This window comes from Gastrolobium bilobum, unplaced genomic scaffold (assembly GCF_033153095.1).
Source record: "Gastrolobium bilobum isolate Gb01-03AN ecotype WA unplaced genomic scaffold, APGP_CSIRO_Gbil_v1 utg46318, whole genome shotgun sequence".
Classification (NCBI taxonomy): domain Eukaryota; kingdom Viridiplantae; phylum Streptophyta; class Magnoliopsida; order Fabales; family Fabaceae; genus Gastrolobium; species Gastrolobium bilobum.
The window spans coordinates 1-27,331 of record NW_026896219.1 but is presented as its reverse complement, the minus strand read 5'-3'; the positions used below and the strand labels follow the sequence as shown (position 1 = coordinate 27,331).

General features: G+C 36.9%; 3 protein-coding genes and 2 non-coding genes across 5 annotated transcripts; 1 reads left to right on the top strand and 4 right to left on the bottom strand.

Moving 5' to 3' along the window:
* Nucleotides 1-1,807: 1,807 nt before the first annotated feature.
* On the bottom strand, nucleotides 1,808-2,324 carry LOC133298310 (heavy metal-associated isoprenylated plant protein 28). The gene is made up of 2 exons (XM_061497576.1): nucleotides 2,249-2,324; nucleotides 1,808-2,154 (listed from the first exon to the last, which is right to left on the bottom strand). The coding sequence occupies exons 1-2, from the start codon at nucleotides 2,313-2,315 to the stop codon at nucleotides 1,808-1,810; spliced, it is 414 nt and encodes a 137-aa protein (XP_061353560.1). The 5' UTR covers nucleotides 2,316-2,324.
* Nucleotides 2,325-6,914: 4,590 nt separating this feature from the next.
* LOC133298311 (small nucleolar RNA R71) lies at nucleotides 6,915-7,021 on the bottom strand. The gene has a single exon (XR_009749779.1). It is a non-coding gene; the product is annotated as a small nucleolar RNA R71 (small nucleolar RNA).
* A 3,991-nt stretch (nucleotides 7,022-11,012) lies between these two features.
* Nucleotides 11,013-11,118, top strand: LOC133298312 (small nucleolar RNA R71). Its single transcript, XR_009749780.1, has one exon. It is a non-coding gene; the product is annotated as a small nucleolar RNA R71 (small nucleolar RNA).
* Nucleotides 11,119-21,264: 10,146 nt separating this feature from the next.
* On the bottom strand, nucleotides 21,265-21,645 carry LOC133298302 (uncharacterized). The gene has a single exon (XM_061497570.1). It carries the CDS (start codon nucleotides 21,643-21,645, stop codon nucleotides 21,265-21,267), a length of 381 nt encoding a protein of 126 aa, XP_061353554.1.
* Nucleotides 21,646-24,762: 3,117 nt separating this feature from the next.
* LOC133298298 (uncharacterized) lies at nucleotides 24,763-26,725 on the bottom strand. The gene is made up of 2 exons (XM_061497564.1): nucleotides 25,310-26,725; nucleotides 24,763-25,257 (listed from the first exon to the last, which is right to left on the bottom strand). The coding sequence occupies exons 1-2, from the start codon at nucleotides 26,723-26,725 to the stop codon at nucleotides 24,763-24,765; spliced, it is 1,911 nt and encodes a 636-aa protein (XP_061353548.1).
* Nucleotides 26,726-27,331: the final 606 nt, after the last annotated feature.

Below are 27,331 nucleotides of genomic sequence, written 5' to 3'. Positions count from 1 at the left end.
TACTCATGAAATTTCTAAATGCGTGTCCAATTTATGCAAAGCCCACCTTAATTTGCAGCACGTGATTCTGGTTCGGCCTTTTCTATCTCAAAATATATGTAAATAGATGATTAGTATTTTAGGTAATGATGCAGAATTCAGATCTCACTTGAAACTGTAAATTGTAAATTGATTTGTGTTTTTGTATTTTATTTATTTATTTATTTATTTGTCTTTGGGTGAAGTGATGTGCACTTGAAACTTGTATTTGACCTTGTTGAAAGGCAAAGGATTCAAATCGAGAGAGTAAAGAGCTATAATAAATTCAAAATCCGATTATAGTATCTAAACAAACTTGTATTTTTGTCTTTATGTTGAGGTAGGTGTAGTTGTTTTTCGAAGATAAGTATTCGCAGTTTAGATTGGATCATTTTTGAAATTAAAAATTATCTAATTCAATTTTTTTGGTTTGAATTTTTTTCAAATTCGATCTAATTCAATTCAATTTTTTTGATTTGTTGAATCGATTTTTGATTTTTTAAAAAATTTAAAATTTGTTTGATAATTATTGTGCAAATAACATATCTTATGTATTGGATTTGTAAATTTTTATTTTTTCTTGAAATACATAAGTATCACTAAACGATAATTTAATTTTTTTTTTTTTACCAATGAGATAAGAAGCTCTACACAGACGAAATTTTGCTGATGGGATATGGCTAGATATTTTTTTGGGTTTAGCTGATGGACTAATGAGTTTTGGGTTAAGAATTTTTTGGATTATGATCGAGGAAAAGACCAAGTAGGTAAAGAAAAATTAATATATTGGATTGGTTTTCACCAACCAAACCGAAAACCAATCAGTCCAATTAAAATTTACAATTTTTTTTTTCAGTTTTTTCAGTTTTGGTTTTCGATTAATTCGATTATTAGTTTTTCGATTCGATCACCGTTTGAATCAGTTTGAATCGATTGATAACACCTTGGTACAAATATGCTTTCTTTCCATTCCACTGTAGTGATTTGTTTTCGTTTCCAAGACCATCTATTGTCAATGAAAAGTGGATCTATTGTTACCAATTACTCTTTTATTCTTTTTCTTTTTTTAGGACCTAACTATTTTATTCTTATTGCAGATTAAGAAAAATTTCTTGTTAGCACAAGGAATATTTGAATAAAAATATTAGTTTATTTTTAGTTATTTGAATTAAGAGATTAAATTATATTATATCTTTATAATTTTTTATTAAGCTTATAAATATATATTATATAATTTGTTTAATTATTATCTTATTTATTTCAACACCCATAAAATGGTTAAACCGGTTAAGTCGTCATATAAATGTTTCACCAGTTTAATTTTTGTAACTATTATATTAGAAACTGGTTTATATAGTAAGAATCAACTCTAAAGATTTTAAGCAAACAACTATATATAAGTATGAAAAAGTAAATGAAAAAAAAATCCGCAAAAATATCATGACAATTACGTAAATGAAATATATAGAATAATACATCTTTTGTTGTCCCCAATCCTCATATTTTATTAAAAAACATCTTTATTTTTAGAATTAATAATTAGGCTCAAACTAGTTGACTTTCTGTAATGATGAACACCACCATCATTAATCCTAATATATAATGCATACATACACTTTGGCATTAAATATTAAAAGAAGCAAAGGTACATGTACACTTGAGTCACTCACAAGAAAATTAATTGGCAAAATGGGAAGAGAATTGCATTGTTACAAAGATTTTGATCAATGCTTCATATACTTTGTATTAAAAAGTATATATTGTTTTGATTGGTATCATCATGATATGATCACATAATAGAACAAGCATGAGGATTGTCATCACTAAAAGTAGCACCAGTTTGATGGCCAAAGATGGAAGATTGAGAAGAATAGTGATAATTGCGAGGATCACTGCTATCATAACCATGCTTGTAGTAGTTATAAGATGAGGAAGGTTGAGAAGCATAGTAAGTGACAGGGCCATTGCAATGGTGTTGTTGATAATATTGGTTCTGAAACTCTGTGGTTAGAGGAAGCTGCCATAGCTCAGCCCTCCGGCCAGTTTTTCTAACCGTTTTCAGAACCTTCTTCTGGTCAGCATAGCCATTCACAGTCACCTTTTGCAAGCTCATGTCTATTTCAATGTCATCCACACCTTAATAAAACCATATGTATATATATTAAGAACATACACACAATAGAAAAGGTAAAAAAAAATAGATACATGTCTACTAAATTATTGATTGTACCTTTAAGTTTTTGAAGTGCACTTTTAACCTTGTTCTCACATCCAGGGCAATCCATGTGTACTCTCATCTCTATGATCTGAAAGAAATTAAGATAAAGAAGGAAACATTGATTTGAATCTTCATGCATATATGTAGTCGACATATCCAAAGGAAAGATAAAGAAAGTAGTGTTCCTAGCTTACCGTCATTTTGCTCTTGTTGAGGTTGAATCACTTGAATGAAATTTTGATGTATCTCTTTGTGAAAATAGTTAGAAAATACAATCTACAGCAATCATATGAGTTTTCCTCTTGCTAGCTAACTATGTGTGTGTGTGTATATATATATAAAAATGGGTGCCTCATCTTTGCTCGTAATGGGATGTATTCATTTTTTAGTTGGTGCATCAGATAAAATATTGTTTGTGTGCAAGGCCTTATTGCACCGACTTTTAATTGTTAATTTTTGGTGGATCGAGATTAGAAGTTGAAGCAAAGGGGAAATGATATATATGCTTTATTCATGGAGCAGTTTCCTCAATATCACATGTATTAATGTGGCTGATGTTATGCCATATAGATCCAAGTCCAATTCAATATAGATGTTTGACTTTGTATTCAAACTCCTTCAATTGGCATTCAAGTTCTTCTCCTTTGACTTTAGCTCCTTTGCTTGTACTTCAAACTTATTCTCTTTTGACTCAAGCTCCTTCACCTGGCCTTCAAAATGCTTCTTGTTCAATTAAGCTACTTCAATTGGCCTTCAAATTCATCATTGTTTAACATCATCTGCCTCTCTTTCACAAATCAGCTTCTGTACCGACTTGAGTTGCTTTCTGTAAAGAACTTTGAGGTCATCACCCCAAAAGCTAGCTCAAAGGGTGGGAGTGCCCAAGACATACAACCAATGTGAGACTATATATCTCAACACGTCCCCTCACACAAGAGCCCATTGGGCTTGAAGAGTGGACAATGCAACAGGCCCAGCCAACCTGTGCCAAGAAACGCCACAAGAGAAAGCGGGGACGGCGAGGCTCTGATACCATGTAAAGAACCTTGAGGTCACCGCCCCAAAAGCTAGCTCAAAGGGTGAGAGTGTCCAAGACCTTATAAACTCAACATTAGTTGCACATACAACCAATGTGGGACTATATATCTCAACACTTTCCCTTTGCTTCCAACTCTCTGTTATGTTCTTCAATAATGCTTCTTTGGATTGCACCTCATTATTCTCTCTGTTTCATTTGAATAGCTTGGGAATATAAACTCAATTGTCCTTGAATAGAACCAACTTGCTTTTTCTTATTATCAAGCTCTTTGGACAACTCCTCAATGAGTGCAATCTTTGCTCTTCTGCTTGTCTCTTCATCTTCAGTTTAGAACTCAATGGTTTATTATCCTCCTCTGAATCTTCAGAATATTCGGAATGATCTTTAGTACAAGGTTTGGTACATTTCGCTTCGTCCTTAACATCAATGGCCATTTTCTGTTCCAAACGAGGCTTTGGTTTATCACATTTTGTTGCCTCAACAGCCATTATTCAACTATGGAAGGTGTTGGCATGTACATCACATACAATTCTTGGTTAAAAAAAAAAATGAAGTTTCCCTTAAAGGAAAAATAGATCAATCACAGGTATTAAAATTCCAAATCAAACTTGAAGTGACAACGGCAAGTAAATATCAGAGAACCATTCTTACTATAAAAAAAACACACTACTAACTCATTATTTATCTAATCACTATTGCATCAAGGGGAGAATGCTGAAAAGTTTCTTACCTAAGAGAAAATGCTAATCTAATAATGATAATTAAATAAGTAGTGAGTTGATAGTAAAATCTTTTGGTAGTGAGAATATCTCCCTACACTAAATATTGTTAAGACAAGAAGTTTCAATTACAAGAAAAGGGAAAACCTCATCCATTCTAAAGCTAATGAATAAATTATTTGAAATGCACCAAAAAAAGTAAAGTATGAAAACCCACCCCATCAATGACAAAGGAATTTGCTACAACTTTTGCCATTTGAAGAAAGCACATAAAAAAGCTACTGGCACATCATCAATATCAAAATAGTCTTACAAATTTGGTTTATCAGAAGCCTCAACAACCATTAGTTATATATGGAAAGTGTTGGCAATGGCACGTACACCACATAAAATCCTGGAAGAAAAAACAAGAAGCTTCTATTAAGAAAGTTCCAGATCAATCAATCATTGAACTTCCAAAACAATCTTAAGTGATAAACAGCAAGAAAACGGACGTTTCAACTTTCAATCGCAAAGAAAGACAAGGGAAAACAGCCTCAAGCATTATAGACAAGGGAAAACAGCCTCAACCTTTAGTTTATCTTGTTTTATAGACTAAAATAATATAAATTATCAAGTTGAACAAATCAAAAACTAGGGTTTTAATATGATAATCATGAACATTATCTGAAATTTAATTAAATGAATTATCTTTGTTATTTTGAAGGGATTTAATATAAATTTAAATTTTGAAGGGCCGGCTTGGCTCAGCGGTAAGCTTGCTTGCCGTGGTGTGTCAGGTCGCGGGTTCGAATCAGCCTCTCTGCAAAAAGCACGGGAAAGACTGCCTAGAGTATTCCCTTCCCCAGACACTCACGAAGTGGGTATTTGAACTGGGTCGGCCCCTTTTTTTTAAGATAAAAGGAGGCAAATTTGAAGATTGGAATCACAACTAGAAGAGATGATAGATGAAGATCAAAACAAGAAGATTTGAAGATCCTATCAAGTTGTTGAGAGAGGAGGCTTAAGCCCACATCTTGAAGCTTAAGCCTCCTAAACAAGCAAATAGCCTCTGCCTATAGGAGCTTAAGCCCCCATTTCGAAGCTTAAGCTCCATAAAAACGCAAAAAGCCTCGACCTTTGGGCGCTTAAGCCTCCAACTCAGGGCTTAAGCGCGTTGCAAGAAGAAAATTCCAGCTCGAGGAGCGCGCTTAAGCGCCCTCCATCGCGCTTAAGCGCGCAACGCGAATCCTGCAGGCACCGTTCTAGGGGGCTTAAGCGCGAATGACCAAGCTTAAGCGCCCCAGAAACCCAACTTAGGCCCATACGAGGTATTCAACTAGGATACGAACTCTTGGCCAATAAATAACACATTTGGGGGCCAGAATACATAACTTTGGATATTGCAAAACAACTCTTGGTGCTTGGAGGCAGAGGGAACGCGGAGAAACACTCAGTTCATGTTCGTGAGCGGCAGAGACGGATCAACATCAAGTCTGCACTGGAGATATTGAAGATTCACCAATCACCTATGGAGTTTGGGGGAGCTTTTATATTATCTTTCATTCTTGATATTGTTATGTCTGGCTAGTTCTTTAAGTAGTTAGGGTTAGATGGAATTTAATCGATTTATTATACGTTGAACAATTCGTATGTTAATTTTCCTTTATATCATGAATGAAATTATCTGTTTTTAATGCTTTATATAGGCTTGAATATTATATAATGATCATAGGTAAATGTATGACAATAGGAATGTTGGTGTGTGATCCTTATCTGACAATTTCATCGTACGCTTTATGATTCTAGGGATAGACATAGAGTTTGCGTAATCTTTAAGATTCTTGAACTCAATGCTTGCATTCTTGGGGGAATAACCGGGGAACTAGAGTTCTTTCAAGATTGTAAAGGTTTTAGGGTAACAAGGGATTGAGCCCTAATTACATGCGAAAGAATTGATTAGATTGATACTAAGGACGATTAACGTAAGGAAGGAATTCAAACGTAATAAAGAGATTGAAGGAAATCGAAACCCTAGCTACATTTTTATTTTATCAGTTTATTCAAATCTTTACTTTCTTGCTTTTAATTCTTGCAATCAATTAGTTTTAATATTTTAATTTTTCAACTCAAATTCTGTTTCCAAATACAACTTTGATTGTCCAACTAAATTTGCGATAGTGAATTAGTGCTTGAGTATAATCCTCGTGGGAACGATCTCTTATTCAATCATTATATTACTTGTACGATCGGTGCACTTGCCGGGAGTAGCAACAAGTTTTTGGCGCCGTTGCCGGGGATTACTATTTCAACATTAATAGTAGCTATTAAGTCTTTAGATTGGACCTTATTTTCTGTTATTTAAATTCAGTTTTATTTTTTTTCATAATCTGTTTTCTGGTTTATGCGAGGTACCGATGACACCGATTCCTTGTTATTCGACCCGGAGATAGAGAAAACAGCAAAAAGAAACAGAGAAATTTCTAAAGAAAGAAGACAACAAGAGAAAGAAGCTTCAAGCTCAACAGAACCAAGAGAAGAAGCAATGGGAGACAACAATGTACCTCCACCACCTCCGAGAACGTTAGGAGATTACATGACTCCTGCTCGAGTTTCACAGACGGCGAGCATTGTTAGACCAAACGTGGATGCTAATAATTTTGAACTCAAGCCTGCATTATTGCAACTGATTCAAAAAGACCAGTTTGCCGGAGGAAGCACAGAAGACCCTTACATCCATCTTGAAAACTTCTTGCTATAATGTGATACCTTGAAGATGAATGGGGTGTCTCGGGATGCTATTTTGCTCAGATTGTTCCCTTGTTCACTTAAAGATGATGCGAGAGGATGGTTGCAGTCATTACCTCCAGAAAGCATCACCAACTGGGACGACTTGGGAACAAAATTTTTAGAGAAATTTTTCTCATCTTCGAAAATGGCAAAGCTCAAGGCGGATATCACTTCTTTTGAACAAAAAGAAAATGAATCTCTATATGAAGCATGAGAAAGATTTAAAGGACTACTCAGGAAGTGTCCCCAACATGGCATTGAAGCCTGGGAGCAAGCGAGAACTTTCTTGCAAGGGATGACACCCAACACAAGAACATTGGTGAATGCTGCATCAGGAGGGTCCTTAAAAACAAAAACTCCAGAGGAAGCTTTGGAATTACTAGAATCTTTAGCCTCTCAGGAGTACGATAATGCTCCAGTACCACAGAGAAGAGCGGGGATTATGAAGCTTGATGGCTATGATGCCATCTTAGCTCAGAATGAACAGATTATACAAATTAACAAGAAACAACAAGAACAACTAGATGCTCTCAGAAAGCAATTTACCAGTTCTCAAGTCTCTGCTGTTAATAATATTCAAATAACTTGTGATATTTGTGTAGGTGCTCATGCTACTGAAGACTGCAGGGCACCGAAACTGCAGATGTTAACGGAATCTGGCATGATCAAAAGGCTCCATATAATCCGGAGAGGAACCAATACAACAATAACCAGAATCAAGGGTGGAGAAATAAAAATCAAAATCAACACCCGGGATTTAGTTACAGTTCGAACCATCAGCTGAATCCTCCTATGTCGGTGCAATAACAACCTCCACAACAAGGAAACACATCAGAATGGGAGAAGGCCTTTGCACAACTATCCAAGACCACATCAGACTACGTTCAAAGTACCAATGCTTTCAGAAAAGATACTTCAGCCTTTATGCAAGAGACAAGGGCCTCATTCCGGAATCAAGAAGCCTCTATCCGGAATCTAGAAACTCAAATTGGTCAATTGTTAAAGCAGTTCACTGAAAGAGTTCAAGGAACTTTTCCAGGTAACACTATTCCAAATCCAAGTAGGGAACACTGCAATGCAATTACTACTATGAGTGAGAAAACCATTGAACCTGTGGTAAAGCCTTCAGTTGAGAAAAATAAAGATGATGAACCTGCAACTGAAAAGGAAAAAGAAAAGGAAGTTGCTAAAGAATCTGCTGCAGAGAAAACTCTTAATGAAAAGAAAGAGTTCAAATGGGAGAAAAAGAAACTCAAGAAAGGCAAGAAAAGCCATTGGAGCTCTCACCTTATGCAAAGATTCCATATCCACAGAGGTTCAGAGAAGAAATTCAAAAGCAACAGTACTCCAGGTTCCTTAATATTTTCAAGAAGCTGCAAATTAATATCCCGTTTGCTGAAGCCTTGGAGAACATGCCCAATTACGTGAAGTTCATGAAAGATTTAACAGGACCAGGCTAAGCAATCTCAACAAAGGTAAGACAATTGGAATATGGCTAAGCAATCAGCAAGAATTATGAACAAAAAGGCTCAGGCTCAAAGGGATTAACAATGGAGAAATCAAACAGGTGGGCTATCTGGCCATGGCTAACAAAATAAAATTGCCTTAATCATTTCAATCAATGCATGCATCTCAGAGAAACAGAGCAAGTTCTAGACTGCTATCACAGTGACGTCTCTCAAAATAAAATAAGTGTTTAAGCACAAAACCTCACCAGCTATGATGTCAAGCTAGACTTCCAAAAGAAATATCAGGCATCATTAATCATTCAAGCACAAAATTCAGACAAACGAGCAATCATGAAATCTACTCATGCCCATACAATACCATGCCAGAAGTTCATACAAAACATGTTTTCTATTATGAATCAGTGAAGTTAACTAGGGGAAGCATATCTAAACCTGGGACTTGCTCAGAAAACTTTTTCAAATTTTTTTTATATACATAGCACACAAATTAACTACAAAAAATAACTAAAAAAATTAAAAGAGTTAGAATATCTCCCCTGATAGAAGAATTGCAGTTCTAAGATGCAAGCCTACCATTCCCAGATTTAGAGAATTGCTGTCCTCAGCAATAATTAAACCACAAGGAGGAAGAAAAACCTGCACAATGGAACAAATAGTGGCATATAGGATGAACTATAATGCACACATTAAAACATCAGAGAGAAATATACCAACACAAAGTAACTAAAAATACGAAACAGAAAAATAAACTAATATACAAAATCTCCGTCAGCAAGGAGATATCAATCATCCATGTCATCCCCCTCAGCAGCATGGGATGACTCAGCAAATAGAGGATCCGGTGGTACTGGATGCCTTGGTGTATGAGACCATCATTCCCAGATTTGGTCCAAACCATGAAGCCATGTTAAGAACTCTTTGAAGCATTGATTTTTCTGAGAAATAGAGTCTCAGTGTCTCTTGTCAAAGACTCTTCTTTTTTAGGCCTTTATTTGTCGGTGATCCGCACACATCATCCAACCAGTATCAAAAAGTTTGACCACCTCCTTTTTCAGTACCTTCTTCAGTATAGGATGACGCCTCCCTTGGGGTTTCCTCCCAGGTTTGTCATCATCTTTATTGAGAATTTTGTGGGTACGGGAAGAGAGATCTTTATCTTCCAAACCAGTCTCCTGTTCCTTCAGTGCTTCAAGACTAAAACAATCGTCTTTGTGAGAAGACTGTTTTATAGAATCAAAGACGTTGATAGTAACAGTCTCATCATTCATTCTTAGCTCGAGCTTCCCATTTTCAACATCAATCATTGCACGAGATGTAGCTAAGAAAGGTCTACCCAGCAAAAGAGGCATCTCAGTTTCCCCTTCCATGTCCAACACCACAAAATCAGCAGGGAAGATGAACTTGTCCACTTTAACAAGAACATCTTCAATAATACCACTAGACTTCCTTAAAGACTTATCAGCAAGTTGAAGAGATGCCAAAATAGGCTTCAATTTGGTGATCCCCAAGGATTTACAGACAAAAGGGGCATCAAATTAATGCTAGCCCCAAGATCGCATAATGCTCTGCCAATTTTAGTGTTCCCAATTTCAATAGGAATATTGAAACTCCCAGGATCACGAAGCTTAGGAGGAAATTTCCTTGTAAAGATGGCACTGCACTCCTCAGTAAGTGCTACAGTTTGGCACTCTTGCAACTTGTGCTTCCTTGACAACAAATCCTTCATGAACTTGGCATAATTTGGCATGCTAGCCAAGGCTTCAGCAAAAGGGATATTTATATGCAACTTCTTGAAGATATCAAGAAATCTGTCATACTGTTGTTTCTGAGCATCCTTCTTGAATCTTTCAGGATAAGGTGCCATGGCTCTCACATATTCAGGACTCAGCTCAAATTTCTTCTTTTCAACTGCCTTCTCCACTTCAGCAGGTTTTTCAATTTCTTTTTCTTTTTCGGGCTCACCTGCAGTATCTAGCTTCTTTTCAACTTCAGGAGATGGAAGTACTTTACCGCTTCTAATTGTGATGGCCATACAATCTTCCTTCGGATTGGTAACTGTGTTACTAGGGATGGTACCTGGAGTTCTATTAGCCATTTGTTTTGCCAGTTGGCCAATTTGATTCTCCAAATTTCTGATAGAAGCCTGTGTGTTCTTGGTATTGGCCCTTGTCTCCTCTATGAAAGCACTAGAGTGTTGAGCCATTTGTCCAACTAACCTCTCCAAATCAGAAGGTTCCTTGGGTTGGATTGGTGGAGGCTGCAAGAAGTTATTTGATTTGTAATCAAGACCAGTTCCTTGCACCCTCCTCTGAAAATTACTGCTCCCAGAAGGAAAATTCTGTTTCCTCAGAATATTTTGTGGTGGAGGTCTCTGATCATACCAAATTCCATTCACTTGCATTTGTTGAGGTGAATCCGAAGGCATCAAAGGACATTCGTTAGACTCATGATTGTCCTGGCAATATTCACACACAACAGCAGCAACTTTAGTCTGAACACCAACAAGCTGCATCTTGTCAAGCCTTGAGGCCAAGTTTGCTATCTGCTGAGAAAATAATTTGTTTTCAGCTAGCATCGCATCATTACCTTCCAGTTGAAGCATACCTCTCCTATGCTTTGCTGACAACACTTTATTTTCATTGGAAGCCATCCTCTCGATCAACTCAAGAGTCTCATTTGCTCTTAGGGATTTGATCGTGCCACCCGCTGCACCATTCAGAACCATCCGAATTTCCGGTTTAAAACCGTTGAAGAAGATCCGGACCTGATCACCATTGGTCATGGGGTAATGAGGACACCTCTTCATTAGATCTTTGAACCGGTTCCAGGCTGCACACATAGTTTCACCCTCAACTTGAGTGAAATTGGTGATATCATTCACCATTTGATTGTATCTTTCCATCGAGAAGAACTCCGCAAAGAACTTGTTTGATAAATTCTCCCATGATGGAATACTTTTCGCAGGCTGCCTCTCCAACCAATTCAAAGCTTTTCCTTTAAGAGAAAAAGGAAACAGTCTCAGTCGGACTGCATCATTGGACACTTGAGGATGTTTAGTCGAGTCACAGATCATCAGGAATCTGTTTATGAACCTATGAGGGTCTTCATCATCCTCTCAACCAAACTGAGCTCTCTCCACCAGTCGAATATTATCAGACCTGAGCTCCCAATTATTGTTGCCAACTTCAGGATGGACAATACTTGAATTGAGCCTGTTAAATAGTGGCGTAAGAATGGTGTCCATAAGTGGATTGTCCGCTTCATTATTCCCTGCCATCTTGTGTGCTTTTTCAGACAGAATTCCCAACTCGTTGAATGCAAGCTTCTTCCGAGCAAGTTTCCTGTTTCTCTTTTTTGTTTTTGTAATCTCCAAGTTAAGTGGAAATTCTGGATCTTTACCTCGCATACAACTCAGAAAAGGGATTAATAGCACTGATCAAGAATCACAGAGAAATCAAAAATAAAAATAAAATAAAAATCCAATCTTAAAAATTAAAATTAATTGATAAAAGATATGCCAATCCCTGGCAACGTCACCAAAAACATGATGCTTCCCGGCAAGTATCCCGATCGTACAAGTAATATAATAGTAAGTAAAGTTCGTCTCCACAGGGATTGTGATCGTTTATCAATTAATATTCCTTTCAAGAATGGAAGAGTTCAAAAGGGTTTGTTTGTGACAAATAATGTCGATTTGAGTAAAATTAAAAGTAAAGACTTGTTTTTGTATTTTTATATTGAAGAATAAAAATAAGAATAAGAATGAATTGATTTGTAAAAAGGAGAAAAGCATTGTAGCTAGGATACACTCACCATATGATCCCCACTTCTTACTCTGGATTGATTTACAATATTCAATTATAAATTTACTTGGATAAATTATTATCTAAAAGATATTAATAGTTAACCCTCAATTCCTTGCAAGGTTAACCCTTTAAACCCAATTGGAACCCCAATTCCTTCATGTTCCTCATGGTATTAAGCAATGAACTCAATAATTTAGGCATCCGCAATTCAATACACATCTATTCCTAGCATGCATACGAACCGTTATCCTACCCCCTTTCAGGATGAAAACCCCAATATTCTTATCTAGGCTTCTAACCCTCAAACTATCCTCAACTATCAGATTGATCAATTCTAATAAAGAGAATATAAATACACACAGGATAGAGATAAAGACATTTTATATAAACGAAAAACCATAAATCAATCCGCCACTTTTGGTGCTAGTAGGCGCCACTCCACTGTGACTTGTTTCTTCTGGCGCTAGGTGGCTCAAATGTGGCGCCAGTTGGTGCCACTTGCAGGCCTCCGGTGTAGAGTTCGTAAACTAACACGGGCTCGCGCCAGTGTGGTGCCGGTCCGCGCTATGTTTCTGTCCATTGTACTGTGATACATCCGTGTGGAGTTGCGTAAACAGGCTTTTAATAACTTGTAATTTTTACTCCTTTACCTGTATAAACACAACCAATAGGTGAGAAATATTATTGACAAAGAAAGAACCAATATAATTAGCAAATATGTATTTAAATTGCTCTTTTATGACTCAATTCTTATCAATTTTAACACAGAAAACTACACCTGCTAGAGGCACATCAGTAGCCTTGGTCATGGCATTTGGAGGTCCAAGTAGTGACCTTTGAGTTGAAAGAACCAACCTTTGGTGGAGCATTTTCGTTTTGGGACCAAGTCAAAACCTTTGGAGTTGGTTGTGAGCTCCAAAAGCCTTCCATTTCTGAGTTTGAAGATTTGGTGAGTTGCCTAACCTTGATCATGAGTTTAAATGATTTAAAGGTGGTCTTTGCATGTAAATGGGTTAAGCAAGTAACTAACATGTGTATTAACCTGTATAGACCTAAAGATGGAGTCTTGAACGCATTTAATTGGTAAAAGTTGGACCTTTGTTGGATATCTTCGCGAAATGCAGAAACTGCATTCTGTCGCGAAATATCCGGATATTTGGTCGATAAATATACCCCCGACATATATTCGGATATCCTAGGATTTCGTGGAACAGTAAGGTACTGTTCATACAGAGCTGAGCTATGGGTTTGTGGACCCTATTTTGATGGAGTTGAACTTCTGTAAATATTTAACTAAGTCAGAATCAAGGGATTGAGGGCTTATGGCTTTGTAGGAAGCCTTAAGATATAAAACGTAAAAGGAAAACGTAGTCTTTATGTTTATGCTATTGAGCTATGAATGTTGATATGCTTGCTGGTCCTAAATCAGATTGTGATCTGCTGTGCTTGGAAATTGAGCTTGTGTAGACTTGACTTGGATTGATTGCTTAAGAGGTAAGCTTTCGCGTCCTCGGTTTAGCCATTGTGTAGTTCCACCGTGCCCCATGGGGGAATGGTTATATGCATGCTGTGTTACATGCTTTGATATATTTGGAATGCTGTTGAGCTTAATGTGTAATGGCTTTTAATATGCATGTGTTGTTCCACTCTGACGATTAGCCTGAGTATGTGGCGTCATACAAGACGGTGACACTGTGGGTGGGGTGCAAGTGGCATCTTGCATTAGTGTGGGTATTTGGCGTATATAAATTCTGCATTTCTCTGGCCAATAGAATAGAATTGACACACATGACATGATTATCTGCTGTATTGCACTATTTTAGAACTGATGATGATAAACTGCTTTTGAATTTATATTGCACATGTAAGTGAGCTTGGGGTGGAAGATCCTTGAGGACCTCTTGCCTTACTGAGATTTCTTGTTTAGAGATCTCACCCCACGTTTGGGGAATGCTTATTTCAGGTTCAGGTAGTATAGGGACTGATGCCTCTGGCGGCAGGAGGCCAGAGCTTAGTTGATGTTTATTGCTGTTTATTATGCTGGCATGACTGAATTGGATGCGTTTTATGATTTCTATTATTTATGATTATGTTGAGTTGAGACTTATGTTGGGCTTTGTTGCCTTATTTGGGTGAGCATGGGAGTTGTCCATGCCACTATTTTGTTAGTACTTTTAGCTTGAGTTCTATAAACTGCTAGTTGGTCCGGTCTACGTGTTGTAGCTCCGTGACTAGAGACATACTTATGTTATTTTAATTAATGAGGTATCTCAGTTAGCTGTTTATTGTAATGTACATACAAGCGATGTTTTGAAAATGGTTAAGTAATCAAGTTGGTAATGATTAATGACATCATAATTGAAAAGAAAATGATATTCTGCAATTTTTAATTAAGCGCAGCTTAATACGATAGTATGATAACATTACCGGATATATACAGGGTGTTACAACTTTCGTGTCCTCGGTTTAGCCATTGTTTGTTCTACCATGTCCCATGGGGGGATGGTTATATGCATGATGTGTTTTCATTTACTGTTTTATTGATATGCTATGGAGCTGTTAAGTGCAAATGCTATTTACAAAAAAAAAAAAAAAGTGCAAATGCTTTACGATATGTATGCCGTGTGACGCCTACACAGGAGGCCATGGGGCGATCCTGTGGGCGAATACAACATGGGCTGGTACAGCATGGGCTGATACTGTGTGGGTAATAGACGTATTCCTGCACTTCTCTGATCAGTAGAATAGTTATAACACACATGACATGATTATCTGCTGCATTGCACTGATTTTGGAACTTATACTGTTGAACTGCTTTTAGAACTTATATTGCACATGTAAGTGAGCTTGGGGTGGAAGATCCTTGAGGACCCCTTGTCTTACTGAGATTTCTATTTAGAGATCTCACCCCACGTTTGGGGCACTATTTCAGGTTCAAGTAATGATGGGGTTGAGACCTCTAGCGGCAGGAGGCCGGAGCTTAGTTGATTGTTATATGCTGTATACTGACATGACTGGATGTTGGATGCTGTTTATGTTTAATTTACTCTTCATGTTTTATGAGTTGAGACTATGTTGGGCTTTGTTGCCTTATTTGGTGAGCATGAGGATTGTCCATGCCACGTTGATTTGACTTTATGTTTTAAGTTGTATAATCTATCAGGATATTCTCCGGACTACGTGTTGTAGATTCGTGAGTAGATACACATTTCATATATGAGGTATTTCAGGTAGCTGTCATTTTGCAATTTACATACAGGCAATGTTTTGGAAACGAATTAAGTAATTCATCTTGGTAATGATAATAACGTCATAATTGAAAGAAAAAGTTATTCCGCATTTTTGAATTAAGCGTGGCTTAATACGATGACATGTTAACAAACTGGGTTAACACAGGGTGTTACAATTTCTAAACATATTCTACAACTATATTCATGTCTGAAACATCTTCTATCTACATGTAACGACCCAAAATTTAAAAAAATTAAAAACAATGGAGTCGCCACCAATTTTATTTACTTTGGAAAAATTGGAAAACCTCTATTGCAAACTGGTCTTTAAAATTATAGATCAAAGGTTCGGGAGTCTAATTATGCGCAAGGAAGGGTGGAAACTTAATCCCACTGCACCCCGGACACATCCGTTTAAAAACGGTTAGCTTAAATTAATTGTGCGAATTATTAATAGATTTTAAAAATATTTGCTTTTCTCCCTAAAATATAAATATGATTAAGAAGAGAAATAATTTAATAAACCTTATTTTAGCTTGAGGAAAAGAGTTCCGCTCCGACGTATCCTCAGGTGCAGTGAGGAATTCAAAGCTACGTCGTTCTTAATAATATTTGTATGTTGGTTGGTTTTAAATTTCGGAGTACCAAGCTGTCACAGCTAAAATAATTCCGATCATACTCAGGGTACCCCAAACTTAATTAATTGCTTGCCCTCAAGTAATCAGACAAACTTCACTCATAACTTAGCCTGTTAGCTAACAAAAAAAAAATAGTTACATATCAACACAGATTTAATTTCAATAACTCAGTTAAATTAATCAACCATCTGTGCAAAACATCACACTTCTTAAGCATTGACCAGGCTTAATGCCAACCAATTCCTACAACAAATTAATCATCCAACTCCAGTCAATCAACAATTACATAAGCATTTAAACAAAAATTTATGCTCATTCATTCAGTTGCAACCCTTAACTTAAAATGATTCAATTGACATTCCACTGAATTCCTTTCCAGATACATTCAATCAATCACACTCTCTCCTGTTTATAAGGGAGTTCACTCATTATCATCATGCATGAATGCTTTCAACCTACACTACCATTTAGAAACTTGAAGTCCAATATGCTACCTCCATCAAAGGGTCTTTAAGGCTTGTAATGAGGCAGGGCTAGGATCTTTGTTTTTCTAGTCACTTGGCTAATTAAGCTAACCCTTTTGTGTCTAACTAATCCTCATTAGCTTTTTCTGATTTTTGCCTAAACAAGACAAAGGGAAATTAGTGACTCTCTTCTCCCTTTTGTATAACTTCTTTCTCTTTTTTATTGATCACTTTCACAATTTTTTTACCTTTGCCTTTCCCCCTTTTTTTTAAACGGCAAGCTCAGAGATCTCCTTTCTTTTTTTCTTTTTATTTTTTTTTAAAACAGAGAACTCTTTTTATAAAATCACTTGTTCCCCTTTTTCTTCGATTTTTTACCTCGTGATCCTCTTTTCTTTTTCTTTCCCTTCTCTTTTTTACAACCAATTCCCCTTTGCCTCATTTAGCTTATTGTATTTCTGAGCTAATGATAATTAGCTAAATACTAAGATAACTATATAGGGTGGACAAGGAATTTGGCTCACAATATCAGGATACATGATCAGAAAAGAAAGGTTTCAGGCTCAAATATAGGGACCAAGGGATATAATTAAAGGGTGAGGCTTTTGGCCCTAGGCTACACATTCAGAAACAATGCCCTAATCACACAGAAATAGCATATTAGTTATCCAAACAGAGTGCAGTATTCAAAACATCAATACACAATGACCACTCACAAAAGAATAGAGTGTTTAGGTTCAAATATCTCACATGGATTGTTAATCTAGTGGTTTATCAGTGAATCAGCAAATCAGGGATCACAAAAAAAAATTTATGGCATGTAATTTGATTTTTAGCTTATATAAATACTGATCAACTAAGTTAGATCCTTAATTGATTTGGAATTAATTTAATTAAATGTGGCTATACTTAATCAGTGATAATGTTAAACACATCAGGCTATAAATTATTTCCAAGTTACCACTCAGATAATCCAGCATACAAAACATATATATTTATATCATTTTTATGCACCAATCAGCAAATACTAGAAAGATTATTGGTAACAACATATAATCACAAAATCACCCCAAACTTAAAATTAAGTTGGGTCCTCACAGCAGAACATAAATATATAAAAACAATAAAATGAAAAATGAATAAATAAATAATTAAATAAATAAAGAACCTGGGTACCAACAAGAGATTTCAGCTTTCAGAAAAGGTGTCATCCAGATCAACCAACTCATCTGAATTTTGTTCGGCAGCCTTAGAAGTTCTTTCATGGAGGTGACCTTGAAATAAATGTTCTGGAATCTCAGGAAAGTCTTCATCAGGAAAAGTTTCTCTGTATGAAGCTGCACAACATTTTCTCGTATTTTTTATGTACGTGAGGAGCCCTTTAATGAGATTTTCCAGCTTCTCAATTCGCTCCTCCATAGCTGAAACCTTTCCTTTAGCTGCTCCTTGAGAAGGCGGAGCAGAAGATGTTTTTCTTTTCTTCCGTAGGCTTGACTCAGCTATCCTCTTCAAGCATATCTCATTCATTGGTGAGTTAGGGATGGAGACCAGTGTTCCATCTTGGGAGGAAGAAGGCACTCTAGCAGCATCACACAATAACTTCACCAAGCATGGGAAGTAGAACGGTCCTGATGTCCTCTTTGAATTCTCACACAATTCTTGATGTATAAGCCGATCTGGGTGAAAAGGCGGACCTTGAAGAATGCAATAAACCACTACACCAACCCTAGTTGATAAGTGAATCATGTGGAGCTTGGGAAAAATGCGATGTCTAACAAATTTCGCCCAAACTTGAGCTTCCTTTGTAAGATCCGTTGTCAGCATCTTTTCAGAATCCCATTGTGTCGAGTCATCTCTAGTGAGCGTCCGTGCCATTAAAGAATAAACCTCAGTCCGAGTTCTATCTGAGAGAAGCTTCAGGAACCAGTTGTAATCTGAAATTTTGAGGTTGTACACCTCCTGAATTTTTGCTGGGGATATGTCCACCAGTTTTCCTCTAACTAGGACTGCATGTGGTGCCTCCTCATCCGGGAAGTTGGCCACAAAATCGTGAACCAACTCTATGGGCACCTGAACAGATGGATGGTTAGCAAAGACTTCCCATTGCCATGGCGTGACGTGTTGCCAGACAAAATGTTCCATATATGCTCCTTTTGTATCAGATAGGTCGAATCCTCTCTCATAATGAATTTTTAATTTGGCTTGATCCAGCTCCTTGAGACGTTGAGAAACTCTTTCAGAAACTAGAAGTTCAGAAGAAGAAGGCCTAGCTGCTGATGAACTTCGAGTTGCTTGTATGTGAACTGCTTTACCTTTTACTGCTCCATGCTTTATTTTTGTATTTTTGTTTGGTGCCATTGTTCACTGGATAATAAATCAGTGAATAAAAGAAACACAAAGGTAAAGTGTCAGCAAATTAGTACCCATAAATGTCAGCAAAGAAAATAATTACAGTGTTAGGACAACATGATTATATGATAAAATGGCAGAAAATGTTATATAAGGAAGACAAATACAAATTAATAATCATATAAATTGAACCAAATAAGCATGTTTATCCACTTAACATGTAGACAACCACCTAAATCAGATGGTGGTGGTCACTATGAGCACACATCTGAGATTTGTATGATGACAAGGACTGTATGCATGTATAGAAGAATCTCAATCAAAGAGCTTTAACACATAACACAGCGACTCATTGTACCAAAATGAATTTGATACATTCTAATATATATACTATTGGCGATTTGAGTCTCATCACATACCTATAAATAAATCGTTAATTGAATGAATCACTGATTTATACACCTTGCCTTTTTTTTATTGAGATATGGTAACGTTTTGATTGATATATATATACCAAGGGAGAATAATGGAATAGTAAGGGGAGGTTGGGAGGTTGAGTGAAATATTTTAAAATAAAAAGTATAGTTTGAAAAGAAATAAAATATTTCGCAGGCATCTATTTTACCATTAAACAAATAATACAGAACAATAAACTCATACAGAGAGCATGCAAGTGAAACATTGGATTACACAAGTAAAAATTCCTCACATGAAATCAAATCCAAACAATAAAAATAAATTATTAAAATTATTAAAATTCTGAATGAGGATCAATGTGTAGCGAAACAGAATAATGGTTTACAGAGACATGAAACTACTCAAGCTTTTATTAGATCAAGCTTCTTGCAATTTCCGAAAAGCAGTACCTTTTTAAATGAGAATCCATCAAAGATAATAGCATGGTATGTTCAGGAAATAGAACTCAACTTAAAAGACCATCCACGAAAGGTAAAAAAAAAAAAATAGATCGGTGATGGCACGGGTTCGAAAAAATAAAAATAAAAATAAAAATAAAAATAATGATAAATCAGAACACCCAAATTTTCAAATCAGACTCCTAGCTTAATCTCCAGAGTATCAACGATACATTGGTATGACTCAAATGGGAGGTTAATGAAACAACCCAAAGCAAGAGAGGGTTAGGGTTTTGTAAACATCAAACCTTTAATCCCTTTCTGGCGACAAAGATCGATGAGGTTGACGAAGGAATCGCGATGTTGGTGTGAAAATTCCAACCAAATCAGACGACCAATAATTTCGCTCAACTGCTGTAGATGATTAAAATTAAAATGATGCTGCACCGTGGCCTTCAAAATGGGTCAGTGAAGGTTTTGCGAAAAGAAAAGGAGAAGAGAAGGAAAAAAAAAATAACGGTGGAGGAGAGGTAGATAAGGATGAAGAGAATGTGTTTTTTTTTTACTGGTGCAGTCTAGTCTTAAAGTGCTCAGAAAAAGCTAAAATTCATTTAATGGTTTGAACCATTATCTGAAGTATCCATTCAGAGTTAAAGCACCATTTTGATCACGAATAGAGTTCATCCTATGTGTGCAGGTCGGATTGGGGTCAAGAAGACAAAGGATAGGACGATTAAAAGAATCTGACCGTTGTCAGATAAAAATTAATTTATATTTAGGTACATAGGAATGTATTGGGCTTAAACAAAAAATGGGCCAACGAATAATACACCAATTTATAAATATATATATAACCCACTTCAATTTTTTATATTTGGGTTCAGCTACTTGTAGTATAGCCCATCATATACTTAGCTCTCTTGAACTCTATTAATGGGCTCATCTATTGTTGCTCTGCTAATAATATATTGCTGGACCTATGAAATTAAATGGATCATACTCAGAAAACAATCCATGCGAATACTTTGTGAAGCAAATTTAACCCAGTAACTCAAGTTTTTTATTATTTCACGTGCAAACTTGCCCAACACACACTCTAAATTAACTTATCCTTTCTTTTGTTTATTCTTTTTCCAATTTAAATCTCAAATGCACACATTAGTTCCATTCAAGTCACGGGTTGCTCCCAATATTCACTCACCCCAAACTTAATTATTTGCTGCAACGCACCACCCTTTATTTTATTTTTTAATGGACAGCAAACAGAACAAACTACCTCTTTTAAAAGTCAACACTCAGCACACACAAATTTTATATCAGGGTATGTGCAAGTTAATGGGCCAAGAACTGAATTGTGCTTAGCATAGGTAGCTAACTCCTACCCCAAACTTAGTGATCTGCACAAGCTTAAAATGTTCACTCAGCACAGCAGAGCCATTTTAACTCTCAATCAACTTTTTATTTTTATTTCACAGAACAAATTCTGCATTGGTTTTTATGAAGACAGCACTAATACAAAACAGTAAAGAAAAATTAAGACTCCTATATAGCATCTATACTACAACAACTATATGACAAACTACAGACTTATGCGGACTTTATACAAAACAAAACGAAACAAAACAAAACAAGACAAAACAAAAAATTTCTAACTAACTAACTAAAAGCTACTACAACAAAATATGGAATGATTAAGAAGGCTCTACCAGAGGAACAATTGCCTTGTCTCTGGTTATAGGCTCACCTTGATAGATTTTTAGTCTCTGGCCATTTACCTTGAACCTCCTACCATCTTTGGCACATTGAATCTCTATTGCCCCACGTGGAAAAACTTCTACAATTTCAAAGGGACCAGACCATCTTGATTTCAGTTTGCCAGCGAAAAGCTTAAGCCTAGAATTAAACAATAGCACTTTTTGGCCTGGCTCAAAACACATTTCCTGAATTAGATTATCATGCCATCGTTTCATTTTTTCCTCGTACAACTTAGCATTTTCATATGAGTTCATTTTAAATTCATCTAAGTTGTTTAACTGAAGCAACCTATTTTCAGAGGACTGTTTGTAATCCATATTCAGCCTTGCAAGAGCCCAGTAGGCCTTGTATTCCAACTCTAATGGTAAGTGACATGCCTTGCCAAAAATGAGTCTATATGGTGAGCAACCTATTGGAGTTCTATAGGCTGTTCTATATGCCCACAGGGAGTCTTCTAGCTTTAGTGATCAGTCCTTTCTAGAAGAAACAACCACTTTTTCTAAAATTTTCTTTATCTCCCTATTGGTAACCTCCACCTGCCCACTTGTTTGTGGGTGGTAGGGTGTTGCCACCCTATGTTTGACACCATATTTTGTTAGGAGACTCTCAAACTGCCTACTTATGAAGTGGCTGCCTCCATCACTAATTATGCATCTAGGTGTACCAAACCTTGTAAAGATGTAGCTCTTTAGGAACTTGCACACTATTTTGGTTTCATTAGTGGGGGAGGCCACTGCCTCCACCCATTTGGATACATAGTCTATAGCTACAAGAATGTATTTATTACCATTTGAAGGGGGGAAGGGACCCATGAAATCTATCCCCCACACATCAAACACTTCAACCTCAAGAATAGGATTTAGAGGCATCTCATTCCTACGTGTGATATTGCCAGTCCTCTGACACCTATCACACTTACTAGCTATTGTATATGCATCCTTAAAAATGCTTGGCCAATAAAAGCCAGATTCCAATACCTTGGCAGTAGTCCTTACCCCACCATAATGACCTCCATATGGAGAGCTATGGCAGCTGTGCATAATTTGGTTTTGCTCCATTTCTGGAACACATTTTCTCAAAATCTAATCTGCACATTTTTTAAATAAATTGAGGTTCATCCCAAAAATAAAATTGCACATCATGGAGAAATTTCTTTCTCTTATGTGGGTTCAAATCATCAGGCATCACACCTGCAGCCAAGTAATTGGCAAAATCAGCATACCAAGGGGTGCTTGAGGCACTTATGGCTAACAAAGATTCATCAGGGAACATGTCCCTGATTGGTACAGAATCTTGTTCTGTTTCATTGGACTTAAGCCTAGATAAATGGTCAGCTATTTGATTTGGGTGCCACTCCTATCTACTATTTTTACTTGGAATTCTTGTAGGAGTAACATCCACCTAATAAGCCTTGGCTTACTGTCTTTCTTTTCCATTAAGTATTTTATTGCAGAACGGTATGTGTGTACAATCACCTCAACCCCAAACAAATAGCTCCTGAATTTTTCAAATGCAAATATCACTGCAAGGAGCTCTTTTTCAGTCACAGTATAATTCAATTGGGCACCTTGCAAGACCTTGCTTGCATAATAGATGGAATGAAAAATCTTATCCTTCCTCTGCCCTAGCACAGCACCTAGGGCCCACTCACTAGCATCAGTCATCACCTCAAAAGGCAGGGACCAATCTGGTGCCACAATTATGGGAGCTGAAACCAGTTTGGTTTTTAGCTCTTCAAAGGCCTTCAAGCAAGGTTCATCAAAATTAAAGGGTTTATTCGCCTCCAATAGACTACTTAAGGGCTTAGCCACCTTAGAGAAATCCTTTATAAATCTTCTATAAAACCCAGCATGGCCTAAAAAGCTTCTTACACCCTTGACATCTCTAGGTGGTGGTAGCTTCTCAATGAGTGCAATCTTAGCCTTATCTACCTCTAAACCAGATTTTGAAACCTTATGGCATAGGACTATACCCTCTTGCACCATAAAATGACATTTCTCCCAATTCAAAACCAAATTAGTTTCCTCACATCTTTGTAAAACTCTAGACAAATTCAGCAAGCAATTTTCAAATAAATCTCCAAATACAGAGAAGTCATCCATGAAGACTTCTACATACTCATCAATCATGTCATTAAAAATGGCAGTCATGCACCTTTGAAAGGTGGCAGAGGCATTACAAAGCCCAAAAGACATTCTCCTAAATGCAAATGTGCCATATGGACATGTGAATGTTGTTTTATGCTGGTCCTCTGGAGCTAAGGGTATCTGGTTATAACCAGAATACCCATCAAGGAAGCAAAAATATTCTTGGCCAGCAAGCTTGTCAAGCATTTGATCTAAGAAGGGTAAGAGGAAATGGTCTTTTTTAGTGGCTGCATTTAATTTCCTAAAGTCTTGACAAATTCTCCAACCAGTTATGGTTCTAGTTGGAATAAGCTCATTTTTTTCATTGAGCACAACTGTGATACCCTCCCTTTTTAGGGACACAGTGCAAAGGACTTACCCAACTACTATCACAAATGGGATATATCACACCAGCATCCAACCATTTAATCACTTCCTTTTTTACCACTTCTTTCATGGTTGGATTGAGCCTTCTTTGAGGCTCAATAGAACTGGCATTTTCATCAACTAGCCTTATCCTATGCATACAAAAAAAGGGCTAATGCCTCTAATATCAGCCATGGTCCAACCAATGGCTTTCTTGTGATTTTTAAGCACATTTAGGAGCTGATTTTCCTCATTATTTTTTAGGGCAGCAGCTACAATTACAAGGAGGGTATTATCTCTTCCTAGAAAAGCATATTTAAGGTGAGTTGGGAGTTCTTTCAACTCCACTTCAGGTGGTTCCACAATGGAAGGTTTAAGAGGTTTGGTGATTCTCTCATGAAGTCCTAGGGACTCAAAATGTTTATCACCAAAGAACTTAGTAGGATAAGACTTCAATGCACATGCATGATCATGATTAGATGCATTATTCTCATAAAATTCAAAAATGGCAGAATCACATGCAGAGTTATTTATTTCAAAATTTTCTTGTAAATGGGCAGCAACCAAATTATCAATTACAGATATAGCAGAACAATCATCAACATCATCATCTACATATTTCATGGCTTTAAAAACACTAAAGGTCATAGTGTCATCATTTACCCTCATTGTTAACTCTCCTTTTTTAACATCTATCATTGCACCCCCTGTAGCTAAAAATGGTCTTCCTACTATATTAGGAATATTTTCATCAACTTCACAATCAAGGATAATGAAGTCAGCTGGGAAAAATATATTTCTCCACTTTTACTAAAATATTTTCCACTTTTCCTTCAGGGTATACAATAGACCTATCAGCTAATTGGAGAGTTAATATTGTGGGTGCATATTTTATTCCTAATTGCTTAAAAATAGAAGCAGGCATCAAATTAATGCTAGAGCCTAAGTCACATAAAGCTCTCCAATATACCTATCTCCTATAACACATGGAATAGTAAAAGAACCTGGATCCTCCATTTTAGGAGGTACTTTTGTAGAGACAATGCTGCTGCATTCTTTGGTAAGTGCCACTGTTTCGAACTCTTCTATTCTCCTCTTTCTTGATAGAATGTCCTTCATGAATTTGATGTAGCTTGGCATGTGTTGAAGGGCCTCCACAAATGGAATGTTGATCTGGAGTTGCTTGAGGATGTCTAAGAACCTCTTAAAGTGCTGCTCTTGGTTCTGTTTTTGAAGCCTTTGTGCAAATGGAATCTGCCTTGCCCTTGATCTTGGTGAAATGCTTTCATTTTGCTGTAAAGGTTTGGCTGGCTCCTTTGATTTAGGTGCTGATTTTTCTGTTTTGCCCAAATCACCTTGCTCCTTGTTGTTTTCTGAATCTTGCACTTCAATTACATTAGGCTCTTCCTCTTCTTCAATTGGTTGAACATTTTTTTTCTGCCAACTTCCTCAAAGTAGAAGGCCTAATAACATGCTCTGGCTGTTCAACCTCTCTTCCATTTCTCAAATGGAGAGCCTTACAAAATTCCTTTCCCTCTCTTCTTGGTGCTTCAGTATCACTAGGAAGAGTTCCCACCGGTCTATTGGTAAGAGAGGATGCAATCTGCCCCATTTGTGTCTCTAAGCTTTTTAAGATTGCTCCATGATTTTGAAGCATGGCCTCATGATTTTGCAGCATCCGGTTTGACCACTGATCATTTAGAAGAGGCTGAGTTTCTGCATTAGATTGCCCTTGCTGATCTTGAGGCATTTGTGAGTTGAAACCGGGTGGAAATGGGACTTTTGGCTGATAAGGTTGCTGCCCTCCTTGGAAGGGCTGATTCTGATTTCTATTTCCAACATTTTGATGGTAATTTTGGCCCTGATTCTGGCCAAAATTCCCACCTTGTTGCTGCCATCTGTCTTGGTTATAATTTCCTCTATTATTGTAGTTTCTGTTATAGTCACCAACATAGAAGGCTGAAGAAGGGTTGCTTGGGCATTCTTCAAACAAATGGGCACCATAACAAAGTGAGCAGATTGGTGTTGTTGCAGCCACTTGAGCAGGTGGTTGCTGTTTGGTCTCAGCCATTTGCTTGACTAAAACCTTGAAAGTGTTATGCATTGCTGCCATCTCAGCTGCCATGGAAGTTATTTTAGTCACTTCATAAAGTCTAGCTGCCTTCTTTGGAGCTTCATCTCTTTGTTCAGGCCATTGGCAGCTGTTTTGGCTTATTCTCTCAAGTGTCTCAAAAGCCTCTGGATACCTTTTTAATAAAAACATTCCATTGGCAGTAGCATCCAAGTGAGTTTTGCCTTGGTGACTCAATCCTCTATAGAAAATCTGAATGGTAGCCCACTTAGGAAGACCATGGGTAGGACACTTTTTAATCAGCCCCTTAAATCTAGTCCAGCTCTCATGGATTGACTCATCAACATACTGTCTAAACCCTGTGATGTCATCCCTCAAATCACACACCTTTGTGGGTGGGAAAAACCGCATAAGGAAGGCTTCTCCAAGCTCCTTCCACGTGGTGATGGATTGTGCAGGAAAATCTTCTACCCATTCTTCTGCTTCCCCAGCTAGAGAGAAAGGAAATAGCCTCATTCTCATGGCATCTGTGGACACTCCATGAACAGAAAATGTATAGGAAATTTTCATAAATTTTGTAATATGCTTGTGGGGATCTTCCTTGGGTAATCCATGGTATTGAGTCATGGATTGCAGCAGCTGTATCATCCCCGATTTGAGATCAAAATTCCCCTCCACTCCAGGATGGACTATACCAGGAATTACTCCATCAAGTGATGGAATAGCATATTCAGCAATGGGAAGCTCTTCATCCACCATAACTAGAGCATGGTTGCCATTTCCATTGCCATTGATGTTTTCTCCATTAACAGATCCATGGTTCGATTCTGCCATCTTCAATAATTCGGCAACAATTGTGTAATACTGCTTGTTACTGTAATCAAAATTGAATTCTGCAGAAATCTCACAAGAACTTGAATTTGGAGTCAGTAGATAACAAGAAAAATATGTAAAAAGGAAAAAGATTCAATAAAAAAATAAAAAAAATAAAAATCAAGAAGTCTAAAACAGAATCACAAAAAGAAAATAAAATCAAACACCGTTCCCCGGCAACGGCGCCATTTTGTTTGGTAGTAATTTTTCAAAAGAAAGAGTTATCGTTCTCAGGGAACAGGTCAAAATATTTTTCCTTTTATTTTTCTGAATTAAAGATTATGAAATTGGAACTTAATTGGTTTTTTTTTTTTTTTTTTAGAACACGAGAGTTTTGTAATCTGTATCAGTTATCAAAATGTAATCTAGAAGTAAGAAACTGATTTACGAGTATTAAAAGAATTCTGGGTATGTCTCAAATCATGGATGACAAAAATATTTGCATTCCTGCAAATTTCGTACAGTGCTACAACGAGTTTATCTCATTTCTGAGTTGCTACGGCAGGTTTAGTTGAATCTTCCCAGAATCAACATTAAGGTTCAAGAAGATCTTTTCCTAAAGCTTCT